The 16,722-nt window shown below is 41.2% G+C and overlaps 2 protein-coding genes across 4 annotated transcripts in view; one reads left to right on the forward strand and one right to left on the reverse strand.

The window, feature by feature from the left end:
* The window catches only part of cpne3 (copine 3), a 23,611-nt gene extending 19,690 nt beyond the window's left edge, over positions 1-3,921 (reverse strand). For both annotated transcript variants that reach the window (XM_021620574.3, XM_021620575.3), the window contains exons 1-3: positions 3,619-3,921; positions 1,491-1,631; positions 997-1,176 (exon numbers count right to left, since the gene is read on the reverse strand). In XM_021620574.3, the coding sequence (XP_021476249.1) occupies positions 997-1,176; positions 1,491-1,622 (312 nt within the window). In that variant the 5' untranslated portion in view covers positions 1,623-1,631; positions 3,619-3,921. The remainder of the gene's footprint in view (positions 1-996; positions 1,177-1,490; positions 1,632-3,618) is intronic.
* On the forward strand, positions 3,747-12,396 carry rmdn1 (regulator of microtubule dynamics 1). 2 transcript variants are annotated; one of them, XM_021620576.3, is made up of 10 exons: positions 3,747-4,581; positions 5,551-5,656; positions 5,840-5,927; positions 6,314-6,473; positions 7,251-7,340; positions 7,436-7,491; positions 9,429-9,516; positions 10,839-10,869; positions 11,453-11,586; positions 12,135-12,396. In XM_021620576.3, exons 1-10 carry the CDS (start codon positions 4,450-4,452, stop codon positions 12,177-12,179), a joined length of 930 nt encoding a protein of 309 aa, XP_021476251.1. In that variant the 5' UTR covers positions 3,747-4,449; the 3' UTR covers positions 12,180-12,396. The 2 variants fall into 2 exon arrangements, 1 of the variants encoding a protein (XP_021476251.1); XR_002475265.3 differs by lacking the exon at positions 10,839-10,869.
* Positions 12,397-16,722: the final 4,326 nt, after the last annotated feature.

Below are 16,722 nucleotides of genomic sequence, written 5' to 3' on the forward strand. Positions count from 1 at the left end.
CATACAGACTGTTTGATCAGCCGCCTGAACAAACAGTTAAAAGAAACCTTTAGTGTCAAGTCACAGATTGCACAGCCACTGCACATCTACATAGGGGTTGTATGCACTGTGCAGGATGCTAACTCTCCACGTGAGTGACAGTGGGACACTGACCGGAATCACCAAAACAGACTACTGTTGGACGCTGATTGGTTAAAACCGCAATCCAGCCGGTGTCTATTCCACAAGTTACCACCGGCTAAAGCTATGATGTTGAAATGCCTATTTACCCTGTTCCATCTCACTGCGCAATTCACTGTCTCATTAGCCCAGCCAGACAATTTATAAACTTGATTTCCACTGTAAAAAGCATCTAGACATTATCTGCCATTTCTTTTAGACTAGCAATTGCTTTTCAATAGCAGAGATTTATATAAAACTTGTGGGAGTCAGGACGAGACAGAGAGGCAACTTTTCTCAGCCAGTCAAAATCATGAATCAGCGTAATTTCTACAGACTTAGAAATAAATGTCTGTAGAAAACAGCTTAAACAAATGCAAATACTTTGCTGTTATTCTAGCTGCACTGTTTTACGTGACTAAGTTAGCCGTAGTTGGCTAGCTAGCAAGCAAGGGATATTGCCAGCCAGTATGGCAATATAACATCTAGAACGAACAACTGGGTGGTTCCATAGATGCAGAACTAAAAAAGACTTAATGACTGGGTCACGTCTCGGGTCACGTTTCGGGCAACCGAACCGATAGAAGCTTGGGTAGCAACCCTAGATTTGTGCCAGGACTATATCTCGTGGAAGGATGAAATAGTATGAATAAATTCATCAAAATAAAGTTTAACTAAAATATATCAATCAATATTTGAATATGTTGGTAACCCGTTGTATAAAAAGTGATGCCCTCGAAGTCGGTGTTTGGCCTAACAACACCCGTGCCAATATATCCTCCAAACACCGGCTTCTCTGGCTTTATTAAGTGAGGAGGGGAAAGAAAAAGACCTCACCTGGCCCAAGGTACACTCCAGCTCTCCCAGGAAATCATCATCACTTAGGTCAACAGTTTTATTGTCGATGTCGTAAATTCCAAACTTCAGCTTTTGCACTATTTCAAAGTAGTAATCGATGATGAACTTCTTGGCAAACTTTGGCGCAAGGCAATTCTGTACCTTCTCTGTGCGGCCCACCTACGAACACAAAAAATTCAGCCAGTTAGTAATCAAAACATACACATTCTCACACCCTCATGAAACTAATCAACAACATCAAGTGATACTGATTTGGACCAACATTTCAGATTCTTCCTGGAAATAGTTAATGCTCGCTTTAGCCATTCTACAACGCTGAGATGCTTTCCCAAACAGTCAAGCGGAATACTGATTCAAGCTAATCAATTATGCATGATGATGGCTTTGGGGAGAAATCTTTTTTTTTGCCTAGTTGGGTTAACATTTTAACAATGTCACAGTGTTTCTTGGGCAAACAAGAATCTGTGACTGACCTCGTACCACTGTGACCCAGTAGTGTTCATGAGAAGAACACACAGTGGGTCAGACTTGGAGCCAATGTCCTTGTCCAGAAGATTCTCACAGGAGACAGTCAGCTCCACCTTTGTCACACACTGTGTCGCCATTGGACCTGCCTGTAACAGAGGAGAGACAGATAATGTCCCTAGGCAAAATTAAACAATCTGTGAGCTACTGTACATACAAGCATCCAAAGATGTGTTTTTCTAACTAGGTTTGATGTAAGTTTGCTTTTATTACAGATACTTTACCAACATTAACTGTGAGGCTAGGCAATAAACCTGAGTAGCAAGGGTGTGGACAGCTAAGCTAAATGTCTAACGTCAGTATTGTTTTGACTGTTGACGCACTACAGTAGGAAACATTAGCTATTATTATTTTATTAAAAAATTACAAATATTATATAAATACAGCTGAGTTAAAGCTGCAATATGTAACTTTTTGAGCCAAATGTGAGTTATAGATCTGTCTATCTCAATGAAAGCAAGTTGAAGAAGCGGTAGAGCTGTTCTGTGTCTGCTATTTCTATGCTTCCCATTCTTAAGTTTTGCTTTTTAGTCTTTTACTTTCGTACACCAGATTCAAACAGCTGAAAATAAAATATTTTTGGTCATTGAAAAGATATTTCACAGCCGTTTAGATGGTACAATGATTCTCTACACTATGCATTGCTTGTTTTGTCACAAACTGAAACTAGGCAAACTGTTAGAATTTTAGCAACCTGGAAATGGTGGAGCGATTTCCCCACAAAATGGCTTCATTAGACAGAAATACCCCCTCAGACTATCCCGCAGGTGAAGAAGCTGGATATGGAGGTCCTAGGTTGGCGTGGCATGCGGTTGTGAGGCCAGTTGGACATACTGCCAAATTCTCTAAAATAATGTTGGAGGCAGCTTATGGTAGAGAAATTAACATTCAATTCTCTGGCAACAGTGCCGGTGGACATTCCTGCAGTCAGCTTGCCAATTGCACACTCACTCAAAACTTGAGATATCTGTGGCATTGTGTTGTGACAAAACTGCACATTTTAGAGTGGCCTTTTATCGTCCCCAGCACAAGGTGCACCTGTTTTACTTTATTTCACTAGGCACATCAGTTAAGAACAAATTCTTATTTACAATGATGGCCTACCCCGGACAATGCTGGGCCAATTGTGCGCAGCCCCATGGCACTCCCAATCATGGCCGGCTGTGATGCAGGCTGGATTCGAGCCAGGGACTGCAGTGCCTTAGACCTCTGCGCCACTCGGGAGTCAAATAATGATTATGCCATTTAATCAGGTTCTTGATATACAACACCTGTCTGGTGGATAGATTCTTGGCAAAGGAGAAATGCTCACGAAAAGGGATGTAAACAAATTTCTGGACAACATTTGAGAGAAATACGTTTTTTGTGCCTATGGAACATTTCTGGGATATTTTATTTCAGCTCATGAAACCAACACTTTACATGTTACGTTTATATTTTTGTTCAGTGTAGAAGGAAAATCGTTTATCGTCCCTGAGCTCTGACTTCTCCCACATACGGACCTCTGGCATCACCGACTTCAAAAATGACCTCAATTACAGCATTTTCTTTCAGGAGTTAAAATATAACAGAACACAATTTATGAAAATAAATACTAATTATTTTTTAACCCTAATTTTACAAGCATGATAGCTGTACCTTTAGTTTATGAATGACCATGAGCTAATTAGCGTTTCTCGACGCATTCGAAGCACATCTAACTAGTATTTACGACTTAACTAATAGTAATTATCACCTTCCCACTTGGTTATGAACGTAGCACAAATTAATCATACTGTAGATGGGGCGTGGGAGCAGAGTTAGGCTACTTGTTAGCTAGCTAATTTATTAACATAACTAGCTATATATCAGTATTAGCTATGACATAGTAATCGAAAACAGTTGTGGCGGTCTTTCTATCCTGGTTTTGGTTTGACATGTAACGTTAACTGACAGCTGGCTAGCTTGCTGTTTCTCTAGCTAGCTAACGTTAGCGGTTTCTATTAGCTCCTGAAACACAACGCGTTAAACAATTTTACATCAATAGCTAAACATAAACAAGCCATGCACGGTATTATTTATTAACTAGATTCTTACCTAAATTAGTTTACTTTACAATACTCCCTGAAATAATCTGTGTGCTACTCGGATCAAGAGCTGTTCCACAACTGTTCAGTGTCGAATGGACCCTCCGGCCCAAACCCCGCCTTGGGTGTGTCCCAGATACATACTTTGCGTAGTGTCGAAACCAAACGGACCAAAATGGAGAGGGACCACTGAATGTGTCCAATTAGAACCCTTGTTTTTTTTGTCGCGAGCCCTTAACGGGTTGCAACGGTGAGAAACGGGTCTCATATAATTATATATTCTGTTGATTTCCGTTCTGACTACGGAACCTATGAAGTAGCTTCTTGTTTCTAGTCGACACCATAACCAGAGGACGTATTTTGCCAAGATGCATTTAAGATAGCCATTAAAAAAAAGTTTTGAAAAGCATTTTATTGTACCTTTATTTAACTAGGCAAGTCAGTTAAGAACAAATTCTTATTTTCAATGACAGCCTCGGAACTGCCTTGTTCAGGGGCAGAACGACATATTTCTACCTTGTCAGCTTGAGATTCGATCTTGCAACCTTATGGTAACTAGTCCAACTCTCTAACCACAAAGCATACCCACCAATGCAATGGTTTCGAAGTTGAACAGTTGATACCAGAAAAAAATACTGTGGGAAATACAAGTTAAACTGTAAAAATGCCCGACCAATCTTTACAACAACCTGATTTGAAGTTCGTGTTGTTTCTCTACGTTTTCGCTAATTGCGATCTTGAATGACCCACGTTTGTATCGTGTTCTTACATTTCAAAGTCCAGGCTGTTCGGCTCAGATTTAGAAGTGATCATTCAGCTCTTGACTTGATTAGGGAGAAGGATGGCAGGAGCAACTTTCATGCGATTTGCTGCCCGGACTGTGCTATCGGCACCTGCTTGTAAAGCCGTCAAGATCAGAGGATATCATCGACAATACTTGACTACTTTCAGGAGCAATACCTCAACTATTAACGTAAATAAACCTCAATTTACTTCATCCGCCCAGTTTCTCCTATTGCTGGTGTGAAAGTGTTACATGCGCCTGGTAGAATAGAACCAGAGTGGTAGGCTATTTGTTGAAAGTATCTATGTAAAACATACAGTAACTAGATACACTATCCTGATCTGAATGGATGTAGGGGAAAGGTCAGTAGGGCTACACAGTACAGTAGGTAGGGTATTCTTATGTGATGCGATTGTCTCTGCACATTGTTTAACATTTGTTCAGTATCACTATTGAAAGGACAATAGGATGCACATGACACAGAATGAACATGACAGTATAAATTACATTTGACAATATTGATTTTTTGTTATCGTCATTATTATTGTTGTGTTCATTTGATATTACTTGAATACAAAACATTTTCTCCCCTGCAAAGCCTGGACAGGTTCCAAGACAAACAACAACAGTGTGTCTTGAATAAATAGGCCAAGGGGCCTACTGCCTTGATTAGGGGAGAATCTCAGTTAATATCATCCCTGTGTCCTCTCTCCTCACCCCCTTCTCAAAACTCATTGGATGAGAAAGTCAGAGGTCCTGCACCTCTAACCTTCTCCAATGGGTTTTGAGAAGGAGGCAAGGACGCGAGGAGTATGCAATTGAAATTCTCCCTCAGAATTGTTGCTCTGCATTTGTTGTGACTCGGGTACTTTCGGTAGGGCTACTTTCTGTCAGAGGGACCTGAGCCAGTATGAAAAACATAATGTGTATTCCTCACAAGTAGTGAAAGGCGGGGGGCGGGCAGGGGGTCTAATATAGACTAGCCAGAGAGGTAACTGTGGTGGAACTTTTGATATAGGCTTGGTCTATCTACTGAGCATATAACGTCTTGTGAAGCAGTCTTTAGTCGTATCTGGTTTTATCAGGCTGTGACTAACATTGACAAGTGTTTTATGTCTTCAACTCAACTACCTCTGTCTGTTCCGTTCTCTGGTGCAGGGTGGAAGAACTGCATTCTTGCTCACCTTACCAGTACTATCTTATCTAGGCGTGGAAGCCTACAGGAGGGTGCAGAGTGCAACTGTGGTCCATGCTCTGGAAAAAGGTACACACCACCTGGAAATTAGTAATTCAGAATGGTTTTAATTATATGTAATATCAAAATAATTTGAAAGGGATACAGCTATTGAATCAGACAAACATTCCTGATTAAACATGCAAATGTATGATTTGGGGCTTTTTCCTATCCAGATTCTCTATCTAATGGCACCTCTATTTTGTATTCTAGCTGAAGAGGCTGTGGAACAAGCAGACTACCTGTACAGCTGTGGGGAGACAGAGAAACTCTACCAGCTTCTGCTACAGTATAAGGACAGGTAGACCTACTGTATTTCATAAACATGTTAAGGCATGTGCTGTCCATTGCATGTGTATAAGACAGACAGACCGACAGTGACCTTTGCAAAAACAGAATGGTAGTATGTATTGATTGGGTTTGGCTGGGATCCAGAACGATTTTGCAAGTCAGGTTGTCTCACTGTTTAGGCATCAGTTTGAGGTCTTTGTACTAACGAGTAAAAATCCGTGACAAAGCTACAGTACCGTTCAGGAACTCAGCAATCGAGGTCAGAAGACTTAAGCCTTAAAACAACACTGAATGCCCTCCAAATACTGTTAAAATGTTCTTTCTCTTTCTGTCCCACTATATTCTACTGACCATTCAGCAATGACATTTTTGGAAATAAAATATTTGTGTGTCCAGTGATGATGCGGAGTTCCTGTGGAGGCTGGCGCGGGCATCTCGTGACCTCTCCCTCCTCGCTCACATTGCTGCTGACGAGAAGAAGAGGCTGACCTTTGAGGCGTTTGAATACGCCAAGAAGGCCCTGGAGAAAAATGAGGCCTGCTTCGCAGCACACAAAGTAATAACGCCTATGGTTTCTTCTCATTGAATCTCTGAAGAGAACCTACTACACTATTACTGCTGTGAAACTAAGCTAAATCATGGTTTTGATCAGGCTCATTTGCCTTCATAATGTTGGGGCTACTGTAATAAGATTAATCCGTTAACGCCTGGTTTGCTGCTATCGACCAAGTGGACAAGTTGCTACAAGTCCGGTTGAGGTAAACATTCTAATAGAGCTTTGGTGAAAGGTGGTCATGTGACAATTCAAACCCTAATAGCACAGAGGCTAAAAAAGCCAAGGCCAATAGCACAGTGAAAATATCATTGCTAAATGTCTTCATGGGCTGCTGGCAAAAAATCTTAATTATTCTTCTGTGTCTCAAGATTATATAGTAATTCTGAATTATGTATACATGCATCAGTACAGACGTTGGTTCATAGGAAACTGATACAACTTTCAATTGAACAGTGAAACATTTGCTACTTTGTCATGTTTACTGGCACCAAGGGGAAAATTCAGCAGTTAACCAAGTGCAAGGTAGGATTCTCTGTTTTTGAGACCTAGAATCCTCTGATAATGGAATACAATTGGAGATTTATAAAATACTTTGGACCGTTTAAGTTGCGCAAGCAATTAAGCAGGCTAATCATATTAATGCTAATGCAAATCATAAGCAAATATATGTGAGAATATGGATGACGATCTTGGTCATGGTTTAGGCACCCTGGTCGGCCCCTGCAGTATTTATGTGGGTATTCTAATTTCTATATCCCTCGTCTCTCTCTTGGTTAGTGGTATGCAGTGTGCCTCAGTGACATAGGCGATTACGAGGGGGTCAAAGTAAAAATAGGAAATTCTTACATCATTAAAGAACATTTGCAGGTAAGTGTTTTTTTAAATAATTTACAGTATGTCATATCATATGATTATTAATTTAAATATTGACAGCATTCTAAAACAAAATGTATCTTCCATAGAGGGCTATCGAGCTAAATCCTAAAGATGCCACATCTATCCATATCTTGGGTTATTGGTGAGTTATACACTTTCCATGACAGTCTGACCAGGTGAATCCAGGTGAAAGCTATGATCCCTTACTGATGTCACTTGTTAAATCCACTTCAATAAGTGTAGATGAGGAGGAGGAGACAGGGTAAAGAAGGATTTTTAAGCCTTGAGACATGGATTGTGTGTGTGTGCCATTCAGAGGGTGAATGGGCAAGACAAAGAATGTAAGTGCCTTTGAACGGTTATGGTAGTAAGTGCCGGTTTGTGTCAAGAATTGGGTTCACGCTCAACAGTTTCCCGTGTGTATTAAGAAGGATCCAGCCAACTTGACACAACTGTGGGAAGCGTTGGAGTCAGCATTGGCCAGCATCCCTGTGGAACACTTTTGACACCTTGTAGAGTCCATGCCCCAATGAATTGAAGTTGGTATGAGGGCAAAAGGGGATCTATATTAGGAAAGTGTTCCTAATGTTTGGTTTACTCAGTGTAGGTTATTTATTATGGAAATTATGTACACTACTGATCAAAAGTTTGGGGTCACTTAGAAATGTCCTTGTTTTTGAAAGAAAAGCACATTTTTTGTACGTTAAAATAACATAAAATTGATCAGAAATACAGTGTAGACATTGTTAATGTTGTAATTGAATATTGTAGCTGGAATTTAATGGAATATCTACATAGGTGTATATAGGCCCATTATTAGCAACCATCACTCCTGTGTTACAGGAGTTGTCAGCAAATCAAAGTTTATGATTTTAAAAGGCTAGTCATTAGAAAACCCTTTTAGAAAACCCTTTTACAATTGTTAGCAGAGCAGGAAACTGTTGTACTGATTTAAAGAAGCAATAAAACTGTCCTCCTTTAGACTAGTTGAGTATCTAGAGCATCAGCATTTGTGGGTTCGATTACAGGCTCAAAATGGCCGGAAACAAAGACCTTTCTTCTAAAACTCATCAGTCTATTCTTGTTCTGAGAAATGAAGGCTATTTGATGTGAGAAATTGCCAAAAAACTGAAGATCTCGTACAACGCTGTGTACTACTTCCTTCACAGAACAGCGCAAACTGGCCCTAACCAGAATAGAAAGAGGAGTGGGAGGCCCCGGTGGACAACTGAGCAAGATGACAAATAAATTAGAGTGTGTAGTTTGAGAAACAGATGCCTCACAAGTCCTCAAATGACAGCTTCATTAAATAGTACCCGCAAAACAAGTCTCAACCTCAACAGGGAAGTGGCGACTCCGGGATGCTGTTCTTCTACGCAGAGTTCCTCTGTCCAGTGTCTGTGTTCTTTTGCCCGTCTTAATCTTTTATTTTTATTGGCCAGTCTGAGATATGGCTTTTTCTTTGCAACTCTGCCTAGATGGCCAGCATCCCGTAGTCATCTCTTCACTGTTGAGGTTGAGACTGGTGTTTTCAGCTGTGCTAACATAATTGCAAAAAGTTTTTCTAATGATCAATTAGCCTTTTAAAATGATAAACTTGGAACACAGGAGTGATGGTTGCTGATAATGGGCCTCTGTACGCCTATGTAGATATTCCATAAACATATTCCACAACATTTTTTTAACAATGTCTACACTGTATTTCTGATCAATTTTGTTATTTTAATGGACAAAAAAAAGGTCTTTCAAAAACAATGACATTTCTAAGTGACCTCAAACTTTTGAACGATAGTGTATATAAAAATGAACTGTTACTTCTTCGGCAAGTTTTTATTCCGTGTCTAAAGATACATAGCCTGTTTTGCCGGAGTCTGGGGTAGTGGTCTAAGCTCCCGATTCCAGACCACACATGGCAACAAGGTTTTCAGGGGTTTGAGGCCCAGCTTGGTCAACTGTCAGTACCTTCAGTACCCCTTCAGTACCCCTCTCGATGTCAAAAGTCTCCCAATAATTACACGTTTCCTGTCTAAAACAATATCAAAATGATGGGGTAGTGACACAGCCTGTTTTCTCATTTAGGTGTTTTGCCTTCGCTGAGTTGGCGTGGTATCAACGTAAAGTGGCAGCCATGATCTTCGCCTCTCCTCCCACTGCTACATACGAAGAGGTGTGTTACATCCTAAATGGCACCCTATCCCCTATATACAGTGAGCTCCAAAAGTATTGGCACAGTGACACGTCATTGCTGAAAATGTGTCACTGTCAATGAGTGCAAACTTGAGCAGTATGACAATTCTGTGCAACTTTCAGCACGGGTTTACTGTGAACACTGAGGCTGTACCCACTTTAAGTTTGTTTTAACAGTGGCCAAGTAGGCTACTGTGGCTATTTGATCATAATGTAGGCCGAGCAGTTGCCTACCATCAAAAACAATGGAGAAAAACACATCCCATAACATTTTAACATGGAAATAACTGTTTTATCATTCAGCCTACAGAAGCAGCCAATGTGTAGTGTTCAATGCCTACATCCTATCAGACTTCTGAAGAAGAAAAAAAACATGCATTAACCTGTTTATCCACTTGTCCTTCAGAGGAGTTGACTGAAATGTTGTATTTGATGCAAGAAACCACTTTACAAAATAAAATTCTTTATTATTCTCATACCATTATTACAGAGAATCAAACAAATTGTTACGCTCTGCCTATTGGCTACTTAGTTTATTCAAGACGTCTCAAAATACAACACTAAGACATAGAAAAGCCCGACTCGCTTTTGAAAGATGGCTAGAAATGCACACCTTTTATGCACTTGTTGGCAGCAACCACTCCCCCATTGTTGACTAGAACTGGGCTAATAACTCACTAACTAGCTAAGAATATGCAGTTCTCACTTTGATCTCAAAACAAGCGCATCTACACACGACAAATGGCACAGATCCATATATGGCAATGGCTACATATAGGCCTACTGCAGCTCTGATTGGTTATGCAGCAGGTCGTGCCTGTCAATGCAATAGAATCCTACTCCATTGCGCTCTGCTTACAGTAAAATCTCTTGCATAGTTCGTTTTGCATAATAAATCCTGAATAGTTGTGTTTCGGTATATTATATTGAATGTGGCTAATATTGTGTTGATTCGATCACAATTGCCACAGTAGTGAAACGTTGAGAAAGTTGAGTGAAATTCAATCTCGAGCTTCTCTGTGCTGGCTCATATTTCTTCTGTGCGGCAGTCTGAGGTGAGCTGCGCAGTAGATGGAACATTGGACTGTTCCAATACCTTTGGAGCTCACTGTATGCACTACTTTTGACCAGGACCTATTGGTACTAGTCAAAATAAGTGCACTATATAGGTGATAGGGGGCAATTTGGGACAGATCCGTGATGTCATACTTATTTTTTACCCACAGTTCTTTGTATATGAACAGTACAAGATCATTGAAAAATGTAAGGCATCATGTTTGACTGATTTTTGTTTCACCTCAGGCTTTGGCTTTCTTCCTGAAAGCTGAAGAAGGTTCGTTGTTCTAAATGTAACATTTTAACACAATACAATGTAAAGATAGACCACAGCCTGTCGTTTCCAATAGGAATAAATGAGTCATAGTAGGCAGAACAAGCAAGGAGGGGGCAAAGCATGAGCTAGCGAGATCCTATTGGCACGTTCTAGCATGTATTTGCATATTTCCGTTAGGGAACGCCTACACTGACGTGCAATCACCCAATTTACCCTTGAACTCCTTCTAATCAACGCAATTTTTAAAACTTTGTCAAACGGTAAAATCTAACAAACTTATTCCACTCTGTTCGTAAGAGATTTTAGTTTTGGGAACAGAAAACTGTATTGAAATCAAATCTTTAATTGATGAGAAAATTAGCATTATGTCTGCAAAAATCTCTCTCGCTCCATCTTTTCCCACTGCCGGCCACTGGGCTTCCTCTCATCACCATATTTGGTAGTGAGTGGAAACGCCAACCGGATGCTTCACACTTATACATTCTATGAAATATCTGTCTCATTGTTCCGTCTGTGTTTCTAAAGCCAAAATTTTATGCAATACAAGTCAACGTTTATCTCTCATTTGATCATCTTTCCATAGTGGACCCAAACTTCTACAGTAAGAATCTACTTATGCTGGGGAAGTCCTACATGTCATTGAAGGACGAGGGGAATGCTGTGCTCTGGCTGAGAAAGGCACGGGACTACCCCCCTCACACAGAGGAAGACAAGGAGGTAAAATGCAATACTGTGCGGGCCGATTTCCTGGACACATATTTAACATGGTCCAGGAGAATCTCCATTGAAAGGGTGTTTTAGTCCAGGACTATGCTTAACCTGTGTCCAGAAACCGGCCCTATAACTGTTACCTGTATTTTAATTGTACATTTACGTGCTCGCCGGAAGTGGGAATCTTCCCAATAAAAAAGTTGCAAGTCTGACATTATATTCAAGTGCTTTTAAAGTCGGAAAAATTATTCAACCAATAACATTTTAGCTAGATAGATAAGCTAAGTTTGCTAATAATCAAGTTAGCCAGAATTCATTTACATTGACAAGTTTGTAATAGCCAAACTGATTTGTTGTCATCTTTTGATTGAAAGATCAGTATTGAAATGTCACAACATGTTCTGAGTTTCCCACAACAACTTTGAGGGTGTGAATTGAAATTTCCCAGTCGGAACTCAGAACTTCAGATAACTCCCACAGCACGTGAACGCACCATTATCACAGTATACTCTGATTGTATAGGAGATCATTTGTTTATTTCCTGTTCTTCATAGGTCCATAAAGAAGCCCTTGACCTTCTAAAGAAGCTCAGTGCATAAGATGACCTAGTCACACGGAGGCAAGAGTGCACTGTGTTGATAATAGGTGTAATCTATGTCTATCTACTATATGCATATTTTTGTTCCTAACGCAAGAGTGTACATAGGCTATAATGTACGGCCTTAACAGGAAATGATACATGCTTTTCCACTAACCTGTGTATAGTGATTTACAGATGCTGTGATTTAACTTTAATTAAACGTTATTTTAATTTAATATGCGTATCAAGTCTGTTGTGATAGCTTGGGATTGTAACATTCAGGCAGGCATTTTATTGTCTTTGTAAATAGAAAGTTGAATGGGTGTCTGATTTTAAAATCCCAATATGCGGTCAATGAATGGGATTCAATGTGTTCTATTCAAATATTACAGTTTTTCCCAATTGTTTACTAAAATTGGAACTTGAAACGCAATCACCGAAACCTGAAACTCATGTACCAAATCCCTAAACCAAGTCTGCAAAATTGCAAGCACAATTCCTGCTTTACATTCAGTTTTCAATTCTACATCACACTTTTTGCAAAACACTACACACAGTTCTCTACATTAGGCACAACATTCAAAATAAAAATGTCTTTAGTCCCTTTGGAAAGCATCGCCAATCACAATGCCAAGCTCTATACACCAATTGGCAACACCCACTCCTCACAGATATAAACACTAGTTGCTGAATTGTTCACTTAGAAATCAGCTTAAGCACTATAAAAAGGCCACAGATGAGCTCTCCTGTTTTGGAGGAAAATGGAAGTCAGTGGGGAAGCAAGAGCTAGAGTTGAAGGAGTGAGAGGAGGATGAGGAAGGACAGTTGTCTCAGATGAGATCAGGGCCACATTGGTTGACCATGTGCTCAACCGTATTAGCCAGCGGCATACCACCCTGCATACCACTGCTGGCTTGCTTGCTTCTGAAGCTAAGCAGGGTTGGTCCTGGTCAGTCCTTGGATGGGAGACAAGATGCTGCTGGAAGTGGTGTTGAAGGGCCAGTAGGAGGCACTGTCTCCTCTGGTCTAAAAAATATCCCAATACCTCAGGCCACTGACACTGCCCTGTGTAGGGTGCTGTCTTTTGGATGGGATGTTAAATGAGTGTCCTGACTCTCTGGGTCATTTAAGATCCCATGGCACTTATCGTAAGAGTAGGGGTGTTAACCCCAGTGTCCTGGCTAAATTCCCAATCTGACCATCACGGTCACCTAATAATCCCCAGTTAACAATTGGCTCATTCATCCCCCTCCTCTCCCCTGTAACTATTCCCCAGGTCATTGCTGAGACTGTGTTCTCAGTCAACTTACCTGGTAAAATAATCAATAAAATAAATAACTGTGAATTGAGTATGAGGGAGGCTGGGCAGAGAGTTCAGGCCAACCTGAAGAGCAGTGCTATGAATATGTTCAAGTAAATAAACTCAGCAAAGAAAGAAACGTCCCTTTTTCAGGACACTGTCTTTCAAAAGGTAATTCTAATAACTTCACAGATCTTCATTGTAAAGCGTTTAAACACCGTTTCCCATCCTTGTTCAATGCACCTGTGGAACGGTCGTTAAGACAATAACAGCTTACAGATGGTCGGCAACTAAGGTCACAGTTATGAACATTTAGGACACTAAAGAGGCCTAAGGACTCTGAAAAACACCAGAAGAAAGATGCCCAGGGTCCCCGCTCATCTGCGTGAACGTGCCTTAGGCATGCTTCAAGGAGGCATGAGGACTGCAGATGTGGCCCGGGCAATAGATTGCAATGTCCGTACTGTGAGACGCCTAAGACAGCCCTACAGGGAGACAGGACGGACAGCTGATCATCCTCGCAATGGCAGACCACGTGTAACAAACCCTGCACAGGATTGGTACATCCGCACATCACACCTGCCGGACAGGTACAGGATGGCAACAACTGCCTGAGTTACACCAGGATCACACAATCCCTCCATCAGTGCACAGGCTGTCTGCAATAGGCTGAGAGAGGCTGGACTGAGGGGTTGTAGGCCTGTTGTAAGGCAGGTCCTCACCAGACTTCACCGGCAACAACGTCGGCTATGGGCACAAACCCACCGTCGCTGGACCAGACAGGTTTGGCAAAAAGTGCTCTTCACTGACAAGTTGCGGTTTTGTCTCACCAGGGGTGATGGTCAGATCCGCGCTTATCGTCGAAGGAATGAGCGTTACACTGAGGCCAGTACTCTGGAGCGGGATTGAGTTGGAGGTGGAGGGTCCGTCATGGTCTGGGGGCGGTGTGTCACAGCATCGTCGGACTGAGCTTGTTGTCATTGCATGCAATCTCAATGCTGTGCATTACAGGGAAGACATCCTAATCCCTCATGCAGTACCCTTCCTGCAGGCTCATCCTGACATGACCCTCCAGCATGACAATGCCACCAGCCATACTGCTCGTTCTGTGCATGATTTCCTGCAAGACAAATGTTAGTGTTCTGCCATGGCCAGTGAAGAGCCCGGATCTCGATCCAACAGCGGAGGGTGAGGACTAGGGCCATTCCCCCCAGAAATGTCCGGGAACTTGCAGGTGCCTTAGTGGAAGAGTGGGGTAACATCTCACAGCAAGAACTGGCAAATCTGGTGCAGTCCATGAGGAGATGCATTGCAGTACTTAATGCAGCTGGTGGCCACACCAGATACTGACTGTTACTTTTGACCCCCCCCCCCTCCCCTTTGTTCAGGGACACATTCCATTTATGTTAGTCACATGTCTGTGGAACTTGTTCAGTTTATGTCTAAGCTGTTGATATGTTCATACAAATATTTACATGTGAAGTTTGCTGAAAATAAACAGTTGAAAGTGAGTGGACATAACTTTTTTTGCTGAGGCAATGGAGGACGCATATGGTGAAGTCGATGTGGGGGCTTTCGGCGGCTGGATCCGTCATTCCAGAAGATTTTTTTCCCAGCTGTTTAGCCAGGGAGAATATCGCTAGTGATCTAGATGAGGTGCTGTGGCCAGACCAAAATTGGAGGCAGCCTCTTTTTTCTTACATTTTGCAAGTGTTTTTGTCTTTCAAGTTTGAAAGAATGAACCACTCATTTATTTTTGTACAGAAAACCCTTTCTGACTGAATGTTTTTCCGCTGTTGGGTATGGAAAGTGTTACAAACAAAACACAAGTGTTCAAAAATACTGCATTTTGGAAATAAGTGTGTCTCACTGTATTGCTTTTGTTTTATCTACATTTGAGTAACAATCTTTTTCAACCGGCTACAGTGCTACACTGAAAAGGCATAAACATACTGATGGGCTATTCATAGTAGTGTTTTGTGTTGAGCACATCAGTATGTTGTTGGTTGGTAGACAGATCTTCAGTTGAAGTCGGAAGTTTACATACACTATAGCCAAATACATTTCAACTCAGTTCTTCAAAATCCCTGACATTTAATCCTACTAAAAATTCCATGTCTTAGGTCAGTCAGATCACCACTTTATTTTAAGAATGTGAAATGTCAAAATAGAGAAATTTGTCAGCTTTTATTTCTTTCATCACATTTGCAGTGTGTCAGAAGTTTACATACACTCAATTAGTATTTGTTAGCATTGCCTTTAAATTGTTTAACTTGGGTCAAACATTTTGGGTAGCCTTCCACAAGCTTCCCACAATAAGTTGGGTGAATTTTGGCCCATTCCTCCTGACAGAGCTGGTGTAACTGAGTCAGGTTTGTAGGCCTCCTTGCTCGCACACACTTTTTCAGTTCTGTCCACAAATTTTCTATAGGTTTGAGGTAAGGACTATGTGATGGCCACTCCAATACCTGGACTTTGTTGTCCTTAAGCCATTTTTCCATAACTTTGGAAGTATGCTTAGGGTCATTGTCCATTTGGAAGACCCATGCGACCAAGCTTTATCTTCCTGACTGGATGTCTTGAGATGTTTCTTCAATATATCCACATAATTTCCGACCTCATGATGCCATCTATTTTGTGAAGTGCACCAGTCCCTCCTGCAGCAAAGCACCCCCACAACATGATGCTGTCACCCCCATGCTTCACGGTTGTGATGGTGTTCTTCGGCTTGCAAGACGCCCCCTTTTTCCCCCAAACATAATGGCTTTCAGGTTGTCAATATAGGACTTGTTTTACTGTGGATAAAGATACTTTTGTACCGGTTTCCTCCAGCATCTTCACAAGGACCTGTTCTGGAATTGATTTGCACTTTTCACACCAAAGTACGTTCATCTCTATGAGACAGAACGAATCTCCTTCCTGAGCGGTATGACGGCTGCGTGGTCCAATGGAGTTTATACTTGCGTACTATTGTTTGTACAGATGAACGTAGTACCGTCAGGCATTTGGAAATTGCTCCCAAGGATGAACCAGACTTGTGGTGTACAATTTTTTTTCCTGAGGTCTTGGCTGATTTCTTTTGATTTTACCATGATGTCAAGCAGAGGCACTGAGTTTGAAGGTAGGCCTTGAAATACATCCACAGGTACACCTCCAGTTGACTCAAATGTCAATTAGCCTATCAGAAGCTTCTAAAGCCATGACATTTTCTGGAATTTTCCAAGCTGTTTAAAAAGGCAGTCAATTTAGTGTATGTAGAATT

The sequence above is a fragment of the Oncorhynchus mykiss genome, chromosome 11, assembly GCF_057628025.1.
Source record: "Oncorhynchus mykiss isolate SJ-2025 chromosome 11, ASM5762802v1, whole genome shotgun sequence".
Lineage (NCBI taxonomy): Eukaryota > Metazoa > Chordata > Actinopteri > Salmoniformes > Salmonidae > Oncorhynchus > Oncorhynchus mykiss.